The sequence below is a fragment of the Talpa occidentalis genome, unplaced genomic scaffold, assembly GCF_014898055.3.
Source record: "Talpa occidentalis isolate TD23 unplaced genomic scaffold, MPIMG_talOcc4v2.1 talOcc4.12, whole genome shotgun sequence".
NCBI lineage: Eukaryota > Metazoa > Chordata > Mammalia > Eulipotyphla > Talpidae > Talpa > Talpa occidentalis.
Window position 1 is genome coordinate 84,028,808 of NW_023601212.1, and position 20,522 is coordinate 84,049,329.

Consider the following 20,522-nt stretch of genomic DNA (forward strand, 5'->3'; position numbering starts at 1 on the left):
GAGCTCAAATCACCAGAAACAAAACCATCTCAAGAGAGAACTGGCCCTTGGCATTTATACCCCTGCAGCAGACACACGTGCAAACACAGGTGAGATTTTTATCTAATTAAAAACATGTCACTTGCTTTCACTGCATTAATTTTTAAAGCCCAGGGTCATAAATTTACTAATTTCAACCCCACCCCACTGCCTTTAGCTTTGCTTGGGAGCTAAAGCTGTCTTGAACACTAGAGGAAGGATTTTGCTAAAGGGGAAAAAAAATGTTGCCAGTTGTCTCAGGCACCTAAGAGGGAAGGAGGCTGATGACTTGTTTTTCCCTCAAGTAACCACTGTTTACCTATGACTTTTGATAATCTTTTCCCAGGGTTTCATTCTCAAGGAACGCCAACTAAAATGTATACTAGTTCTGTTCATGGCCATCCATGTCAGCATGGAGAAGTCATTTTCAAGATGATCGCTGACCAATTTAGCTTTTAAAGAGCACAAAGATAAGTTTCCCAATTAGATTTCAAATTGAGAAGTGGCTACAAAAAAAAAAAAAGACAAAAGCCCAGGCAGCAAATGACATGTCTCAGAGGGCCCCTCTGGGCAGGCGGCCAAATGTCAAAAGGACAGTGGCCTCACATTTTTTGCCCATTTGGTAGTGACGGGATTTGAAGAACATTATTAACAGTTAAGAAAATATAAGCACATCTGATGAATAAGAATATTAACACCAACTGTGACGTTACAGACCCGAGTTTTCATTGACAGAGTATCACACGCCCATCCCTAGAAGCTGCACTGACAGGGCACAATCACCATGGAAAATGCTAGGCCCCGTGTGGGGCCGTGAGATAAGCACCGCTTACACACAGGGTTGTTTCAGAAATGTGTAAAAAACGTGAAAACTCAAATGAAAAGTACAAACCAAACATACAAACATGCCAGCCCTTCACCCGTGGCCAAACTGGGTCGGGAGGGAAAAGGAACCCGGGTGGCTGGCAAGCAGCCCTCGCACGGGGGCGCTGCCCGCAGCTCACCTGGAATCACGCGCCCGGTGTTTGTCTTTGGATTTCTTTTTCTTCTTTGACTTTTTGTGCTTCTTCACTTTAGGCTCCTCTAAAGGGCCCTTCTGTAAGCTTCTCCAGACTTTTTTCTCTACATGACTGTCATTATTTTCTGCACTATCGTATCTCCGTTTTCGTGACTTCACGCCGTCGTGCTCATGCATGCGCTCGGAGAGGTCACAGCTGTCCTCCGCCGCCAGCGCAGCTTTCTCGTGCGAGTACTTCTCCGGGTACGGGAGGGCGTGGGACGGGCCTGCCCGGGGACTGCTGAAGTGGTGCCGTTCCTTCTCTTTCGCGACCAGCTCGTATGCCTTTCTGCTTTTGTAGTAGTCCTTGTACTGCCGGCTGTTGTACGGACCTGCTTTGTCATACTCCCGGTCGCCATGAAAAGACTTCCACTCCCGCACCTCCCTGGCCGTGTACGGGGCGTACCTGTCATGGTAATATCTGCATTTGTCCCATCTCATTTTATCTGGGTAGTATTTTTCCCGGCCCCAGGAGTGTTCGTTTTCCACATGGTGGTACCTGCTCCACTCCTGGTCTGACCCGCATCGGCTTCGGGAGTGGTGGTGGCTGTACCTGCCCAGGGAGCGGTGCTCACCGGGGCTGACCCTCTCCCCATGGCAGGGGTGGTGCTGGCTCCCATTGCAGTGCTCCATCCTGTAGCGGTCCTGCTTGGCCCGCTCTCTGATGTAGGGGTGCCGCTTTTTGTGATAATGGTCCTCTGTCTTGCTCCGACTTTCCCTCGCGCGTTCTCCACTGGAGGAACGGTCTCTTCGGTTACGATAATGTCCGCGATCCACTTTTCTGAGGATATTGATCTTTTCCTTAACCGGAGAATGATCCTGAACCTTTTGTCCAACCTTATTTTCTTCGCATCTCTCCCCATTACTTTGTTCCAGGCCCCCTTCTGAATGGTTTTCTGTGACGCTGTCTATCTGTGGAGCAGGCAGCTCATCTGTGGACACACCCGTGCTTTGTGAAGGGGCCTCAGTGTCCATGCATTTGTCTCGACTGATGTAAACTAAGAGTTCGTGATCACAGTCACCCGCTGAACGTGCTGAGGGAGCTGGGCTCAACCTTCCTGCTGTTTCTACTGATGCCAAGAAGTCCTGTGGACTCCCTAGTAATGTCCCTTTTATATCTTCGGAGGGTTTGCTCTGATCATTTGTTAAATTCCCGGGATCACACAGTTTAGAAAGTGGATCATCCCCAGCGGTGTTCTTGTCAGTGTTACAAGGACTGTTGATACTAGGCAAAGACTCATCAGGTGTTGCTGAAATGTTTTCCGAGACTTCTTCTTTGGTAGATTTAATGCTGGGGTCAGAGGGCAGCAAAGCCTTCTTTAATTTGCTGCTGAGACTTGTCTCCTGTTTCTCATGAGACTCGGGAGTAGGGCTGCCAGCCTCTAGTTCTGCATCAGGATCCCCTGTAGGATTTTCCTCTATGCCAGTTGTACTGCAGCCCCCACCAAAACAAAACAATAAACAAATCAGTCACAAGTTTGGTTGCTTTATGAGTTTTTATCATTGTCTTACAGGAACAAACACTTGAAAACATTTGCTAAATATTTTATCCCTTCACTATAGTGCTGGCTGGAACCCAATAATGGGCTTATTGGGAAACTTTAATTTTTTTCTTCCTCTCATTAAATAAAAATATAAACTTTTATATTAAGCTTACCTTCTGTTCTATTTTTCACCAACACTAATTCTGCAGTTGTAGGCTCCTTCTGTTTTTAGATATACTTCTAATTCTTAAGTCTAAACAATCAAAAAAGTCAAATAATAACAGAGGTCCTTACTCATCTTCTGGATCCCTTTTTTCTGGATTTCTCCTGGAGACTCAGAGGTAGACAAGCTACCTCAAAACAAAGCCAATAGCTCCCTGAATTACTTATAACTTTCTGCAGTAAGTAAACTCTGCCCTTGATTGCTTAGAGTTTTTGACATAGTCTCAAAGTTACTGAAAGCGGTCAGGGGACAATAAAAACCCTATAGAGCCCCCCACTTGCTAGAGAAAATATCAGGGAAGAGAGAACACATATGAAGTTACCTAGAATGTGGCAGTGAAATTATCAAATTAACATGTAAAGCAGAGACACACATGGTGACAACACATGCATGACTTTATGTTACTGTCTATAATAATTCTCATGCACACTAGACTCACGAAGACTAGAAAAGAAACAAAAGGAACATCATTATACAATGACTGAGGGGCCAAGCTACCCCATCTTTAAGTAAATGGGGAATGAGTAATCTCTGCCTATAGCATTTACTCCTTTTTAATAATTAAGGCTTCCCAATAGTGGTCCTCAGTGTGGGCATACCCACCTGCCAGGGGCCATTCTGAAATGTGGGGTGCATTTTCAAGTTGTCATAATAATGGGGGAGCCCCACTAGCACTCATGGGTAGTGGACAAGGCAGAGAGTCCCACAAAATGAGTGGGTGTCCTGTCCAGCGTCCCAACATTCACATGGCTGAAAACCTGTTATATTATCATTGGCAGTTTTCACAGATGCTAGATTTTCCAGGACTGCAACTACCATGTATATCTAGAGACAATAAGAATTTCACGAGAAGTTGCCCACCATCAGGACATTACCTCCCTGTGTGTGGTACTGAGCTCCGGACACGAGGCCACATTCTGAACAGTCACTTTCACAACCTGCTGGTGCGCAGATGCAGCACCTCGCTGTGTTACTGTGCCTGGCGGGAGTGCACTGCTCCTGGTCATTTGCATACCGAAATACCAATGCATCATAGGTTCCTTTAATTCTGGCCCCATTATATTATAGTTAGGTCAATATACTGACTTTTAAAACATTAAGTGTAAAGGCAGCTTATCTCATCTATGAATTTCAGAATTCTGGAATGGGCATAATGAAGTATTTGCTACTTGGTAAATTTGAGAACCTCTGTCCTATATAACCTTAATAACTCTTCATATATTTTTGTCACAAAAAGGATATTAAATGAGACAGTGTTATGTGTCAGATCCAAAGTATGCTAATCACAATCCTAGCCAGAGATGAGACTATGCAAAAGAAAATATGAGCTTCAGGATATCAAATTGCCATGGATTTATCAGCCCAAGAAATTTTTTCTGTACTTTTATAAAAGGCAAATCAACAAATTCTATAGAGTATTATTCAAGTCATTCAAGATTCAAAAGGTTCACTGGAAGACTTCCAGAGAATTAAAATAGTGACACATCCATATTGGGTATGGATCTGCACTACTGGGACTTCCTACCAGGTGGCTTCATTTCCTCTTAGCTTATCCCTATTTTACCTTTTTTCATCTGTCGAGCATTTTGCTTTGTTGTTAAGTTTAAAGGTCTCTAAGATTTTGTCTTCTGGGAGAGGTGGCAAAGGAGCAGGCATCAACTACAATAAAAAACAAATATATTTCAATTCTAGTCACCACGTGGTGCCTCATAAATCCTGCCACAAATGGAAATGGAGCAAAGCCATCCCCACCCCAATATACACACACACACACGCTCACCTTTCCGGGTAAACCATTTGCCTTAGAAAAGGGATTTTCTGAGTGTAGAGCAGGCTGGACTTGGCAGCTGGCACCATCGAATGACAGACCATTTTCCTTCAGGTCACTGTCTGTACTATTAGCACCATTTAGAGTCATAGGTTCTCGAAACTCATGCTGAGAGGCCTCCTCACCTTCAGCACCCTGAGCAGAGGAGCGCCTGCTCTCCATCGTACCCAGACCGTTCTCCCTGCTGAGGCCCTTTGCCTCCTCGTCAGACTCTTCAGATGACTCGGCACCATAAGGGACCAGGACACTTGAGTTCAGCTTGGACTTGCCATTCATCACCGGCTTGGAACAGGACTCACTCAAGGGAATCTGCTTTGTTGCTTTGCTAGAAACTGACGCCGTGGATGTGCTCGAGGTAGACTGTGTTGCAGAGGAATTGGTAATGGTAGAAGAGGGAACAGGCTTGTTAGGGCTCTCCAAAGAATTGCTATGAAGGTTAGGCTGAGACTGACCTTGGCGAACAGGTAACTTGTTGTGAATACTGATGGTAATTTTTTGTTTCTTGGGGTGTTCTGGAATAACTGAGGACCTATTAACTGACCAGTTCTGAACAGAGGTGGAAGCATTAACAGGACCAGCCCTGTTGACACTGGAATTCCCATTAGGACTCGAGATGGAACTGCTCGGTGTTTCTTTCAATGGTCCGGTCCCATTTAAGTGAGGTGGGTTCTGGAAGTAAGAAGACCACAGTCGGGTGAGAGCTATGGACACAGTCACAGACACAGAATCACTACTAGTTGTGGGCCCTTTCCATTTTGGTCATTGTTTTCTCTTTATGAATAACAAGTGTTACACACCTAAGAATACCACTTCCTCCTTTCATTTACTCCTACCCACCATATACCTTTCCACTTTTCACAAGTCTTTGTTTTCTATGACAAATAGGGACAACCATTTTTGCCAGATAACAATGCTCAGACCAATTGCTTTCTGCTCCAATCTGACAGAAATATACAGACCCCCTTTGGCAGGGAGCCACTCCCTGGTTGGGAGCCACTACTCTACAGCAGAAGGGAATGCCAGCCAGCAGGGAATTAACTGCTAGCCAAGGAGGCAAGGCGATGGGCACACAGGCAGACAAAGAAGTGCTGCTCAGGTGCATCTCACCAAGCCACACCCCATCCCCCCATGGTGTCTCTAAATCTTACATATGCAGTCACTTTGCTCCAGATTCCAACTACTGCTACTAAATCCCAGATTGCAAATTGGTGGTGAGGGGTGAAATCCAGCTCATACATGTTTGGTCTTCACAATGTTTCTTTAAATATCTGAATTAGTGATCTTACCACCGGCAAGTTTCACTTAAATCAAAACAAAAATCTTGAACATTTAATAGTGGTTGCCTCTCTACACAGGGCACTTGTCCTCCAGTTAACCAGGGCCCTCATGTCACTCTTAAACACAGCCCAACTCAAGAGCCACTGCTTCCCCAGCTCTCAAAGACATTTAATTTGTGACTTTTCTTATAATACCAAACACAGTCGAATACCCTCCAAAAAAAACCATACAACTAGACAATTTGTTCGCTGATTTAAAACACATTACAATTAAACTGACTGATAAAACATGTCAGTGCAGTGACAGGGCTTATTCCAAGATGCAGACAGGCTGTCCACAATCTTCACACACAAGTCTAGGAAAAGCTAGGTCTCCACTCTATGAAGACTTGGAGCTGCACTGACCAGGGTGCACATCAGTTCTCCTTGAGAGGCTGTCAGGGGCTGTGATCAGACCCAGCAGGATGGCAGACGCAAAGCACCACACTCCCGAAAGGCCTAAATGGATATAAGGTGTTCTTTGTGTAAAAGGGTCACTTTCCTGGAATCCAGCATTTAATCAAGAATCCTCAAATGTTCATTAAGGGAACGAAAGTCCAATATGGGAGCTAAAATCTCTAGCATTTAAATATATTTATACTCAGACTTTCTTCCTGATCATTATATTCATCATCTGAGATTTTCTGTAGACTTGAAATATATTATAGTAAATTACTTAAATAAATATTTCTGACAAGAAATTCAGCTGTAAATAAGGCCATGGTAACGACTACAATGTTAACAAACCAGACTTAGTTAACTAGGATGATACATTCTTAAAAAATAACATAAAGATTATATTCTCCCTATGGAATGTTACCTTTATCATGTGAGAAGGAAGCTGTGGTCCAATAAACCCTGATGTGGCCTGTTTGTTGTTGACAACCCGCTGACTGATTACCGGTCGGGGAGAAGACTGGCCAGGGCTGTGGGTGGAATGAGTAAGTTCACCTCCATTTTTCACATCGTGGGACCTGAGAACAGAAAATGATAATGCTCAGGGCTTAGGGGGCATCTCCTTAGAAGAGAGTCATTTATTCAACAGCACTCGGGTAACAGACTGACAAGCTGTCATGTACAGAGCTAGACACTGGATCTCTTTTAGGTCTGGGTTAATGTCAGGTACTCAAATTGGAAGACAACAAGAATAATTAGGTAAATGGCATTTTTAACTGTAATCACAGGATGCCACTCTCTGCAAGCTATTTTCCTCTTCTGTTTATGGATATTTTTCTGACTATAAATACATACTATTATAGAAAATCTATGATGTTCAGAAAAGTTAGAAATAAACAAACAAAAAAATACCTCATCTCACCCCTTACAAGCATTTACTTTTCAAATTGATCGATTATCCTCCAAGCTTTAGACTGATACTGATTTCCTCAATATCAATGTACAAAATTTCAAACTGCTTTTCTTCTATGAAGATCTTTCTCATAGCCATTAAAAAACTTGAAAAAAATCACTGTTAACAGCTGAATAGTATCTCAATGAAAGTGTATATTATAATTTGCATGTTCATTCTGTTATTTTTGACAAGTTAGGATGTTCCTAGTTTTCAGCTATTACAAATGAACACCCTGGGCACACATCAGATTTTTTTCCAAGGCCACACATTTCTGGAAGTGGAATTAATGAGCCTATGTGTGCAGTTACATGAGAAAAATAATTAGGGGTGTTGGCACAGGTCTGGCCAGAGGGTGACTGGTTACATTGCTCTGTGGTCGGGAGTTGCTGGCTATGACCACACCCAGATGCTCAAAGGTCCCCTTCCTGAGGCCTGCAGCTACTGCTTCCATAGCCCCCATTTTTATCTGTTTGCTGCCAACAGCAGAAATCTACCCTCCTCGGCGATCACCTTTACCTTCCTCTGCATGTTTCGTTGCTAAACTACCAAAAAGCTAGAAGCTAAATCAAACTCAATCTGCACTCGAAAATGATCTTCCTTACTCTCTCAGCATCATTAGGTGCTGTTTTAATAACCCAATATTAAATATGTTGATGAGAGAAAGAAAATGACATAACAGAACATGTGAAAAATTGTTTTGCTGACAGTACCTGATATAAAAGAGAACATAGGCTTGTTGACTGAGTACCGATCTTATATCACTGGTCGACACAATGGAATCATTCATTTGATACCAAAGGCCATTGCTAGCCTGCAAAAGAGAGCCAATAAATATTAGATTTATTAGATAAATAGGGAACACCAACAGGAGAAATGGGCTGTCACATTTCAACTGCAAAATTCCCACCTTCCCCTCAAGGAATGCCAGGGATAATCTTTTATGGTATTGTAAAAATAGCTGTTAGCAAAATCTGTGTGGCTTACTTTTATGTAGCAGAAGTAATGGCCAGCATGGCAATTAAAACCGGTGTGTACCAGTACTGCGTACAAAACATAAATAATTGGTTCCCCATTTGGTTGAGACATATATGGTCGAATATCAAGATACTCGGGATATTTCACATCCTAAACAGAAATGGAAAGAGGTAAAAGGAACATCATTTCTCAAGGCACAGATAGTCCACATATTTAGGTGCAAAGTATTAAAGGGCAGTTCTTGGGCAGGATAACTGTGGGAGGAAACCCACAGAATACCATACCCTATGATGTTCTAGCACCACCTAACATGTTGAACCACATTTCAAATGACACAATTAACCCCGGAGCATGCCTGAATCTGAGTATTTGATTCAATCCCACTGTATTCTTTATTTCTTTTGAACAAATAAGGATTCACATTAAGTGAATTCTTCGAATCCATCCAAGGAGATAGGAATGCAATCATAATTCTGGACTTCAGTGACCATTTATTTTTATCTTTAGTAATTCAGGAATGGAATATTTATTTCTCTTGAAATCAGCTGGATTTCTGACCACTTCCCATCTCCAGAAAGTAGGAAGAGGAAGGGAAAATTCAGTGTGCTACCAAATCAGAAAACAAATGAACAAACAAAATGAACTCTGATCAAAGAGTAACAGGATCTAATAGAAAGTCCTCTTTGTATTTCAAATGACACATCCACTCATTACCTTCCTGACAATTAAGCCCAAATGCAGGTAAGTTACCAATTTTATCACGAGAAAGTCCAATCAGCTCAAGGACATGTATTCATATGCATAAATCTCATACTACTGGTCAATGCTTTGACATTTTTTCCTCGACCAAATGCTGGAAGAACTTAGAAAATGAGGTAACAAAATTAGGTCCTTTATAACACTTAATTACTACTGACACTTAAGCCTAGAAAGGCTTAACATGAAAGATTATCACCTACATACCTTTGCAATTTTTCCACCAGTAAAATTTGCAAAACGTTTGAGAGAAAGTGTAAGAACATTAGAGGATCTATGTATAGTGAACCTCTTTGAAGCTGGAACCATCTTTTTACACCTTGAAATACACAGAAACACAGATTTAGGAAGAATGATACGCATACTTTTGGTATTTTAGTCTATTCCTCTAAAACATTCTAAATTAAGTTTCCAAAGAAAGATACTGGATGAAAACCCCAATACTGAAAATATTAAAAATGCAGGGAGAAACTGCTTGATTAGCATGAAAGAAAAAAAAGAAGCTAAGACAACTGAGATACGAAGCTACACAGCTCACTGATAATTTGTAAAATTAGGTAAACATACATTTCTCTCAACTTGAAAGAAACTGAAAAACCAATAGATTTTCAGAATGGCATAATTCTATGAAAACAAAGCCCTATTCAGACACAAAAGGAAGAAAAGTAAACATCAGAAATGTTCATGGAGTTAAAAACAGAAAAAATTTCCATGGTCTTGGAAAGAAGGAAGTCTTCTTCCACACAAAAAGAATGTACAGCAATGATAACTACCTAGGGCCTCCCTGGTGGCCTAGGGGTTAAGTCTCAGTGCTACCACCTCAAAGGCCCACTGCAACAGCCTGAGTTTGAACCCCAGCCAAGGAGCTAAATCACATGGCGCAACAGACCTTTCCTGTCTCGCCCTGCTACTCCCCTCAACAGTGTATTTCAGTGGATCCACCTGTTCTGCTCCCCACTGTTTCTGATGGGTCTTCTCACCTCTCCCCTAACACCTCTGGCCTACACCCCAATTCTTCTATGTAAAAATGAAATCTTTATTCAAGAAAATAAATAATGACTACCTGTATTACCTGACAAGAAAATGTACATCTACCTAAAACAGATAAAACAGTGTTTGTGTAAAATAGGTACTCTTTTCTTTTCTTTTTTTGTGGGACCCTCGCCAGCGGCTGGGGAACAAACAGGCACTGCAGAGGTTGCAGGCAGCCTCGCAGCCCAGCGCTCAACCACTGCGCCACCAGGGGAGGCCCTAAAATAGGTACTCTTGACTATGAATAATAAAATTAGAATTTCTAGCAGATATATCCAAAATCCTGGATAACAACTATGAGAGATATCTTTCACTACTCTGGGAGAACATGGCCCCTACTTCATCAGAGCCCTTTTATAACAGAAAAGTCAATGGAAATTCTGCTCAAAAAAGGCATGCCATCCCAAGCTGCATCTTCCTATGTGGTGGCACCAATGTGTAGCATAACATTGACCTCTCCTTTCTCATCAAAGCTCCCAGTAATTAGGCACCATTCTCCCAAGGGCACAGAGATGCACATCTCTAAAGAGTATAAACATTTAGACATGTGCTTTGGCCCTTGCAGACTAGAGACCGAGTGTCTTCCCAGATGGCACAGGAAGCCAAGGGAATCTAGAGGGGTTACTCATATGCATCAAATTTGAATCAAGTCACCCCACCATCCCCACCACAGCAACCAGCATCAGGGTCTCAGCCACCATCCATCATACTTGCTACATTTGTAGGAGTTTTCTCCATCAAGCTGTTCTGGCTTCACAAATTGCTCCAAAGCTTTGTTCACACTCTGAGCAGCCTGGGAAGAGAACAGTGTCAATACCACATTACTACCCACTGCCACTTTTAGGAAAAGAAGACTCAAAGGTATAAAAGCAAATACAAAATTTTAAATAAATAGAAAATTTTCCTTTTATTATGATGTTCACTTTTATATTGGTACACACAAAATATTTTTCCTCCCATTAAAAAAATTAAAGTGAACAAAAACATGTAGAAAGGTGCTCCCTGCAGCATTAAAGTAGCATAAAACTGGAAACAAGCCAATTAACTACCAGTAAGAAACTAAGCACGTAAACTGTGGTGGATCCACTTATCAGACTACTACCAAACTTCCAAAGCACTCACACAAAAAGATCCCCATGTACATTCAGTGAAAATAACAAGTGCCCACACTGACATAAGGTATAATTCCACTTTTAGAAATACTAATAACATATTCTGGAAGAGTTTATTACAAAATATAACATGAGGTCACTATAAGGGCAAGGCTCTTATATATAATATATATATGCGATGTTTCTCATTTTTATAATAAGCCTATATTACAACTGTAATGAGAAAAAAACTCCAACAAAAAATAGGAACTTAAAAAATGCAAGAAGCAAAAACAATTACTAAAGAACAACAAAACTTTAATTTGGCTAACATAGGCATAAAAATCTGATTTTATTAAGATTTATTAAAAAGTCAAAGGGTAATAAAAAGATTTTCTGTGCTTACTACAAAGCTTAAAAAAAATCACCTCTAAGTAAAGTCTTAGACTATCAAAAATTTCAACTCATATTCTCTAACAAGTGCAGTCAAGATTATAAGTGAACTATAGTTATATAAATTATGACTGATTTTTAAAACTACCACAAGAATTAGCGAACTTACCTTTATCTCCAATGTTATATCAAGATATGGATCAAAAGTATCTGAAACGCCCTTGCAATTTAAACATTTAACTGAAATAAAAATAAAATGTGAAGATAAGTATAATCATTATGGAAATCCAACTCTTAAAAATGACAAAATAGGGCCTCCCTGGTGGCACAACGTGTTAAGATGCAACCTATGAAGCTGTTCGAGTTGGATCCTGGGCTAGGGAGCTACCCACATGGTGCAGCAGACCTTTCCTGACTTTTTAAAAAAATGACAAAATAGGGCCTCTCTGTGGCCTAGGGGTTAAGTCTTAGCACAATCACCAGAACAGCATGAGTTTGACCCCCAGCCAGGTTGCTGACCCACATGGTGCAGCAGACCTCTCCTGGCTCACCTGCTTCTCCCCTCAGCAGTGTATTTCAGTAAATCTGCCTGTTTTGCTCCCCACTCTGTCTCTGGTGAGTCCTCTCACACCCCACACTTCTGGCCTACACCCTTGACTATTTTCTTCTAAGCAAAAAAAAAAAAAAAAAGACAAAATACAAAAATACTATTTCAAAATAAAAAATTGAAACAAGGTATATTTTGCCCCTATCAGATAGGGCAAAAAAAAAAAATACTGCTATACAATGTAAAACAAAGTGTCATAAACTTGGGCCCCCCCACACACTGTTGGTTGGAATATAAACTGGTATAACCTCTTGGAAGGACAATATGGAAGTTAACAAAATTTTATTTTATTTATTTTTTATTTTTTAAGATTTATTTATTTATGCATACAAGAGCTGGGGTACAGGCCAGAGATGTGGGGGGTGAGAGGATTCACCAGAGACAGAGTGGGGAACAGAACAGGCAGATCTACTGAAATACACTGCTGAGGGGAGCTGCGTTGAGTCAGGAGAGGTCTGCTTCTCCATGTGGGTTTCTCTCTGGCCAGCTAGGGATAGAACTGGTGCTGTAGAGGCTGCAGATTGCTTCATAGTGTGGTGTTTAACCCGCTGCACCACCAGGGAGGCCTGGTAACAAAATTTTAAATATGCATACCATTTGATGCGGAAATTTTAATACGAAGAATTTATCCCACATATACATGGACATAAGAATGGGTACACAAAAATGTAATGAAGCAATGATTAAAAATAATTAAATATCCGGGCCTCCCTGGTGGCGCAAGGGTTAAAGCACTGCATTATGCAGCAATCTGCAGCCTCTGCGGCACGAGTTCAATCCCCAGTGGGCCAGGGAGATTCCCACATGTCGAGGCAGACCTCTCCTGTCTCGCCCGCTGCTCCTCTCAGCAGTGTACTTTGGTCAGTCTGCCTGTTCTGTTTCCCACTCTGTCTCTGGTGAATCCTCTTACCCCCCTGCACCTCTGGCCTATACCCCAGCTTGTATGCATAAATAATCTTAAAAAAAAAAATTAAATACCCAATGATACAGAACTAAAATAAATGGAATACTACCGCAATTGTGAAAGATTGTGTTAGACCTTATATATTAAAATATTAAAAGATATCTAATGATAAGAGGAAAATAAAAGGGCTGTATCTAAAATGCCCCTAATCTGTTCATGCATGGGAAACTACTGGAAGGCTATTCCAGTGGGACAGAAGCTGTGACAGAAGCACATTTTCCATTATGATACTTTCCTACCATTTGCTTTTTTTTTTTAACCTTTTTTTTTCAATTTTATTTTTTGCATAGAACTGTGGTAAGGCCAGAGGTGTTGGGGGTGACTCACCAGAGACAGAGTGGGGAGCAGAACAGATGGATAGACTGAAATACACTGCTGAGGGGAGCCGTGGATGAGACAGGAGAGGTCTGCTGCACCATGTGGATGAGCTCCCTGGCTGGGGATTGAGTCTAGGTCATCGCAGTGATAGCACTGAGACTTAACCCCTAGGCCACCCTTAACTCCTGGGCCCCAACTTCAATTTCTTTTCCCTTCTCCACTCCCACCCCCAACTTCATCAACTTTTAAAGTGAAGTTTACCTCTTGATCTTAGGTATCCTCCAAATATCTGACAAACAAGTGTGGTAGCCTGGGTATGTCTGTCTAATCTGAAAAACAGTCAAACAATGATATGAGAGAAAATCTACAAAAATTATGGATGCAATAGCCAGATTTCAAAAGTACATCTATAAAAGAACAAGATCTCAAACATGAAAGTCACTAAATAAAAAGACATCAGTATGTGTGGAGGCCAGAGAATCATCTCATCTGACCAGAACACACTGAGGATTTGGAGAGAGGGAGGACAGTATGAACTATATTAAGAAGGAACATTGAAAGAAAGGCAGGAATTTGGCCCTGAAGCAGGAAGAGCAAAAAACTAAGCAGGACTGTGACACTAAATGCGTGGAAGGCAAAGAACGCAGAGTTTTCCTCTGTTTCACAGTCTGTCCTCATCCAGACAATGAAAACCTGGCTGGGGTAGTGCTGACAATGGGAATGGAACAAGAGATTTACCAGGTATGTTTAGCTGACAGTAAATGCAATAGGACTTGTTATTTGTTTTTCCAATCTTCCTCTTGAGTCTGCATTTATAGTTTAAGGGAGAAAGTGCAGGAATTGATAACTGATCAGGGTGAGGAAAATGCAGGGAACAAATGCAGATTTCAGAGGCTAGCGGTGAGCAGAGAAAATGTCAGGTACAACTAGGAAGGGAAAGTGGTTAGTTTTAGATACACAGAGAGATGCTGATATAAGCAGATCCTCTAATAATGTCTTTCTGTTCAAAGCTGTTTTGTTATGTTGGTGAGGAAAAAAAATCGCAGCCAGCATTGAACAAAATGACATCATCCACTTAGCTTCCAAGAACCTAGCCGTGACGTTAAGTGAGGACTTACTGTACTCAGAAATTAAATAACAGAAAGACCAACATTCCTTTTCTGAAATCTATAATCAAACAATTTTAAACTGTTATAGTGAACATACCTTTTAAAAGTCTAATCATTTTAAAATACTGCAAGTCACTTGAGGACAAGGCAGTACAAAGACAAATGGTCAGGAAAACATAAAGCTATGTACTTACTTAGTAACAGGCAAAACTAAATCTGGTAAGACAGCAATACAAAGGGAAGAAAGGACAATGCTCTTGTACTTACTTATTGCTGCCATTCAGGCATGCTTTTTGCATAGCATCAACAGTGTACTGAAGGAATTCATGGGCATCTTCTTGGTTTCCAAAGCGGAAGTGCCTGGCTATACCTAGAGTTTAAATAAAGACAGATTTTTACCATCACATGTAACATGCTCAGACTGTAACCCCCAAATGTTCCCTCTTATGACAATGTTAGAAAACACCTGGTTAATTGTTTTTTTGAGAAAACAGCACAGACACAAGCTACTTTGAGACAGCTAGGATCAAGGCATTAAGACCATTCAAGGCCCAAGTGAGCTAGAGTTTCTGAGCACTCAGAGAGTAGCCACAGAGGCACAGGCTTTAGCAAGTTAATAAAATTACACTCTAAAAAATTCACCATTGGCTGTATTGTTTCATGAATTTATCTTTATGTTAGTGCATACATCTTAAATTTAGTGCTAGATCTCCCTAAGAGAATCTATGCAAAACATAAAAGTCCAAATCTATCTAAATTCTACCCCAATAACCTACAGAACATATTAGTCTCAGATGTACAGTAACATTTCAGCCCTATTTTTAATTGTCAAAACAGTTGCAAGACAAAATTACATAATAAAAAATATCAACACAAAAGCTTAAACAATATAGCCATAAACATTACACATAGAATTGCATGTGTATGACTACATTAGCTTAAATTGCATGAAACTGCCAATTCAACCAGTTTTTAACCTACAAAAACAGCAATTTCATGATTCAACCATGTATGTATGTTGACACTGATAGCAATGATAACTTTCTTAAAGAGTAGGTCTAAAAACATTAACCATGCCTGCCATATATAGAATGAAACAAAATCATACCTGGCTAAAATTTTGCCAGGATCCAGCAATGTTTGAAAAACATTGCATTGTCTGCCCTGACCTGTTAATAATACCATGGGCCAATATAAATACCTCTTTAATTTTCAGCAACATTTTAGGCAAAAGGATTATAGTTTGTCACTGTATAATTATACATTCCTACAATTACCCAGCTAGATAGTAGACTAAGAGTTAGGGTTTGTTTGGGGGTTATTTTGTGCGCATTTTTTTATTCCAACTTAATTAAGTTAATGTAATCAGTCATTGCAAAAAAACACTCAGAAAATACATAAGAAAATTTCATGTGACCTACTGGGATCATTGCAACGAAAAAGTAAAATTTCAGTTGTTTAAAAGTTACATAGAAAAAGTGAAATTTACTTACAAATTTTCTAAGCTTATAAATTTTTCTTTACAAGTACAATTAATATTTTGATAGTTCCTATGTATAGTGTAATATTCATTCACTGAATTAAAATCAATTCAAAACTATTCAAAGACTCCTATGGGACAATATTAGAGTGAGTATTACTCAGCACAGAAATCAAATACCTGGGCAAAAATCTTGTAAAAGTTATCAATGATTTTATTAACAAATTGGGTTTAATTTTTTTTAATTTGCTTGTGTTTAACTGAATATTGTCTTTATATGGTCATCTTTTGCTTTAAGGTTTTAAAATGGTTTTAAATATGATAAATGTTTAATAAAAATTTATTAAGACATCCATGTATAATAAAATGTTTGTTTTTGTAATACACCGGGGGCTCATATTTAACCAGTTAGGTCATTAGGAAACAATCAGTTAATAAATACTAATATAAACTACTGTAGATGATACTTACGTCGCATCTCATTAATGACAAACATCGGTTTTATAACATCCCCAGGGTTACTGAGTGCCTGGGTAATATGTGCTTGCATTGTACACATCATACAAAATCCTTCTGCATGACCTGAAAGATAACAGATGATTATGCTCCAAATTAGTGAAATATGACTATATGTACACATCAACGGTGTTATGAGGGGCACACTCCTGAAATATCAGTAACAGCCACAATGTTTCATACAATTGAATTATATAATTCTATCCATTTTTATTTAATTTTCCAACAAACCTAAGTGATAAGTATATACTGGCTCTATATTAAGAGCAGAAACTAAGGTGCAGAGCATTAACAAGCTGCCCAATGTCAACCAGTCACTAAGTGGCCAACACAGAATTGAACTCAAGTCATAACTTTTAATTTCAAAGCCAGTTCTCTTAACTATTCTCTATATGGAAAAATAAGGAACAGTAAAAGAATATCTCTATATCAGGTATTAAAAATCTCTCTGTGAATACCCAGGCTTTGTGGTCTCTGTTGCATATTTTTCTCCTTTTCTTTTTTCTTTACAACTTTCCAAAAATGTGACAACTATTCTGTGCTCATGACTAAGTGGTGTTACAGGCATATAGCAGATAGCAACCACAAATGCGATTAAAGTTCCTACAAAGTAAAGGATAGCCCCCACACCAACATTACCCAAACATCGACAGTACTGAGGTTGAGAAGCTCTGCCTCAAGTTAATGGCTTCTCAGAACCTGCCTAACATAGCTTTAAAAATCTCAAAAGAGGGCCTCCCCGGTGGTGCAGCGGTTGAGCGCTGGATTGCGAGGCTGCCCGCAGCTCTGCAGCACTGGTTCGATCCCCGGCTGCTCCCCGGCCACCGGAGGAGGGTCCCACATGGCACGCAGACCTCTCCTGCTGCCTGCTGCTCCCCTCAGCAGTGTACTTCAGTCTGCCTGCTCTGCTCCCCGCTCTGGCTCTGGTGAATTCTCTCACCCTCCTGCGCTTCTGACTGTACCCAGTGTTTGTATAAATAAATAAAAATAAATCTTAAAAAAAAAAAAAATCCAGCACTGACAATTTACAATTTAAAATTCTAATCAAAGATGCAGGAACTGCCACCAACAAGGAGAATATAAACAGAAATAGAACTAGAAATGACACCAATGTAATAGAATCAAAAGAACATTAAAAATGACACTATAAAATGAGTAAAAATAAAATATATTATAAATATATTCTTACTATAAAAAGCTAGAAAAAGCAAGAGTATGTCAAAGAGATAGATACAAATAGATACAAATCTACTACTGCAATGAAAAGTATATTCTCTGGGGTGAAAACACACTGGGAGGATTGAAAACAGATTAGACGCAACAAAAGAAAAAAATCAATAATGAATTTAAATTTAGCAATAGAAGTTATCCATAATGAAACACAAAGAGGAAATAAAAGACCACACAAAACAACTTCAAGAAAAAGACAAGCTTGTCCATGAGCTGTAGGACTACATCAAGTCATAATACACATGCATTTGGCATGAGGATGAAGAACAAATATTTCAAGAAATAACAACTATACAAAGGGATCGCACAAAGGAGTTTTTTAGGGTGATGGAAGAGTTTTGTATCCTGACTGCAGTGATAGTTTACATAAATATATACAAGTGTTAAAATTTATAGATGTATACAACAAAAAAGTCAATTTTACTCTGTTAATTATAAACATACAAGTTTTTTAAGTGACTGGAAGTTACACAAATCTGAAACAGTAAATCCACAGATCTAAGCACCTCAACAAAACTTAAAGAGAACACAGAGAAAACTACACAAAGGACCAAGTTGCTAAAATATTGCTAAAAAAGAAAATCTTAAAAGCAGTTAGAAATAGGGCCTCCCTGGTGGCACAAGGGGTTAAGCACAGCACTGTTAAGCAATCCACAGCCTCTGCAGCACGAGTTCGATCCCCGGTCGGCCAGGGAGAAACCCATATGGCAAGTCAGACCTCTCCTGACTCGCCCACTGCTCCCCTCAGCAGTGTATTTCTGTCAGTCTGCCTGTTCTGTTCCCCACTCTGTCTCTGGTGGATCCTCTCACCCTCCTGCATCTCGGTCTGTACCCCAGCTCTTGTATGCATAAATAAATCTTTAAAAAAAAAAAAAGCAGTAAGAAATAAAAACATTATGCATGTAATAATAAACGTTCCTTTCCATCAGAAACAAACAAGCCAGAGGACAACAGAGTAATAACACCTTTCAAGGATTAAAAGAAAAATGTCAAACTAGAACAACACATTCCATGAAAACATCTTTCACAAAGATGAAACATCCATTTCTGGAAGTTGGAGCAGAAGTACTTTTTCCTTGTTCCTGGCACTAAGTACAAGAAGAAACCCTGGACACTGTATATATAACAAATATAATAATACTGAAAGGTAGAAAGAAAGCGACAGACAAGTTAGTGACCTCAGGACCAATGACTGATAGGGTGGTGAATTCCCTAGTTTTTTCTTTGTGCCTCATATGTTCCAGATTTGGAGCTGAAGAAGTCAGCAACTTGGAAATACCAACAAATTAAGAGAACAAAGACCCAATAAAAGCCTGTTCCCTCTACCCAAAGGACCAGGAAAGGAGCAACCTAGCAAGAAAACTTTTAGAAAATAATCACTCTACTGTAATCAAGCACTGTGGAAAATCTTTAGCCCTACCCTGCCCCCACCAGGAAAGGCCAAGTAAAGAGCCTAGACATCCATGAACCAGGTTACAATGAGGCACCCCAACCTGTCCACTGGGGTAATGTTACAGAAGATGAATTAGAAGCGGGAACTTTCATACAATGTGGGCCATAACAAACCATACCCCCTCCATTCCATGATGTAATATCATATGAGAAACCTAGACTTCTATCCCTACCACATAGTAGAGAGCTATCGCCAATACCTCAGTGGGGTAATACCAGGATCAGGAATTTCATTATCACCTGGTGGTAAAAAGTCACTCTTGTTGAAAGTCAGAGGAGACTACATGTGGAGTGGAAACTTCTACTCTCACTCAGCAGGAACAAAGAATACCAACCCCCACCTTGGTTGTAAATGGAGGCAGAGTGGGAACCTGAACCTATATACCTCTGCCTAGTATTGCTAGAATGGTATTAAAGAAAGCCAACTAAAAGCCAGATGGTAGAAGTTAGATAAAACGTAGAGTCTCATAAGGCAAAAATATTCAGGTTCAACTGAAAATCACCCATCATACCAAGAAACAAGATTTTTTTAAATTGAGTGAAGGGAAAAAAAAAGAACAGATGCCAACATTGAGTGACAGAATGTTATAATTATAAAGCTTGTAAAGCAGCCATAATAAAATGCCTCAATAGGTAAATTATAAATACACTAGAACAAATGAAACAGTAGACAACAACAACAAAAAAAAATAGGAGCTATAAAGAACAAAATGGAGGGCCTCCCCGGTGGCGCAGTGGTTGAGCGCTGGGTTGCGAAGCTGCCCTCAGCCTCTGCAGCGCCGGTTCGATCCCCGGCTGCTCCCCGGCCACTGGAGGAGGGTCCCACATGGTGCGCAGACCTCTCCTGCCACCCGCTGCTCCCCTCAGCAGTGTCCTTCGGTCCCTCTGCCTGCTCTGCTCCCCGCTCTGGCTCTGGTGAATTCTCTCACCCTCCCGAGCTTCTGACTGTACCCAGTGCTTGCATAAACAAAAAAACAAATGAACAAACAAATAAATAAATAAATAAAACATGCCTCTATAAAAAAAAAAAGAAAAAAAAAATTTAAAAAAAAAAAAAAAAGAACAAAATGGAAATTACAGACATTAAAAATACAATAATCAAAATAAGCAGCTCAGTACAGGAGTTAAACAGAAGAACATATAGACAAAGGAAAGAATCAATGAACATAAAGATAGAACAATAGGAATTAACCAAAGTGAACAGAAGAGAGAAAACTGGGAGGAAAAATGAACAATGCCTGAGGGACCTGTGGGACTCTAATCAAAAGATCTAATGGGCCTCCCTGGCTGCACAGGGGTTAAAGTCTCAGTGCTATCAAGCT

The 20,522-nt window shown here is 40.1% G+C and overlaps 1 protein-coding gene across 3 annotated transcripts in view; it reads right to left on the reverse strand.

Annotated features, from left to right (window-relative positions):
- Positions 1–20,522, reverse strand: part of USP42 (ubiquitin specific peptidase 42) — a 43,768-nt gene that overhangs the window by 7,471 nt on the left and 15,775 nt on the right. For all 3 annotated transcript variants that reach the window (XR_005124354.2, XM_037507079.2, XM_037507080.2), the window contains exons 4-15: positions 16,474–16,584; positions 14,790–14,892; positions 13,675–13,742; positions 11,694–11,764; positions 10,751–10,833; positions 9,216–9,327; positions 8,262–8,402; positions 7,988–8,088; positions 6,747–6,900; positions 4,563–5,279; positions 4,347–4,441; positions 1,023–2,507 (exon numbers count right to left, since the gene is read on the reverse strand). Coding sequence is in view for 2 of the 3 variants with exons in the window: in XM_037507079.2 (XP_037362976.1) it covers positions 1,023–2,507; positions 4,347–4,441; positions 4,563–5,279; positions 6,747–6,900; positions 7,988–8,088; positions 8,262–8,402; positions 9,216–9,327; positions 10,751–10,833; positions 11,694–11,764; positions 13,675–13,742; positions 14,790–14,892; positions 16,474–16,584 (3,241 nt within the window). In the remaining variant the exon portion in view is untranslated. The remainder of the gene's footprint in view (positions 1–1,022; positions 2,508–4,346; positions 4,442–4,562; positions 5,280–6,746; positions 6,901–7,987; positions 8,089–8,261; positions 8,403–9,215; positions 9,328–10,750; positions 10,834–11,693; positions 11,765–13,674; positions 13,743–14,789; positions 14,893–16,473; positions 16,585–20,522) is intronic.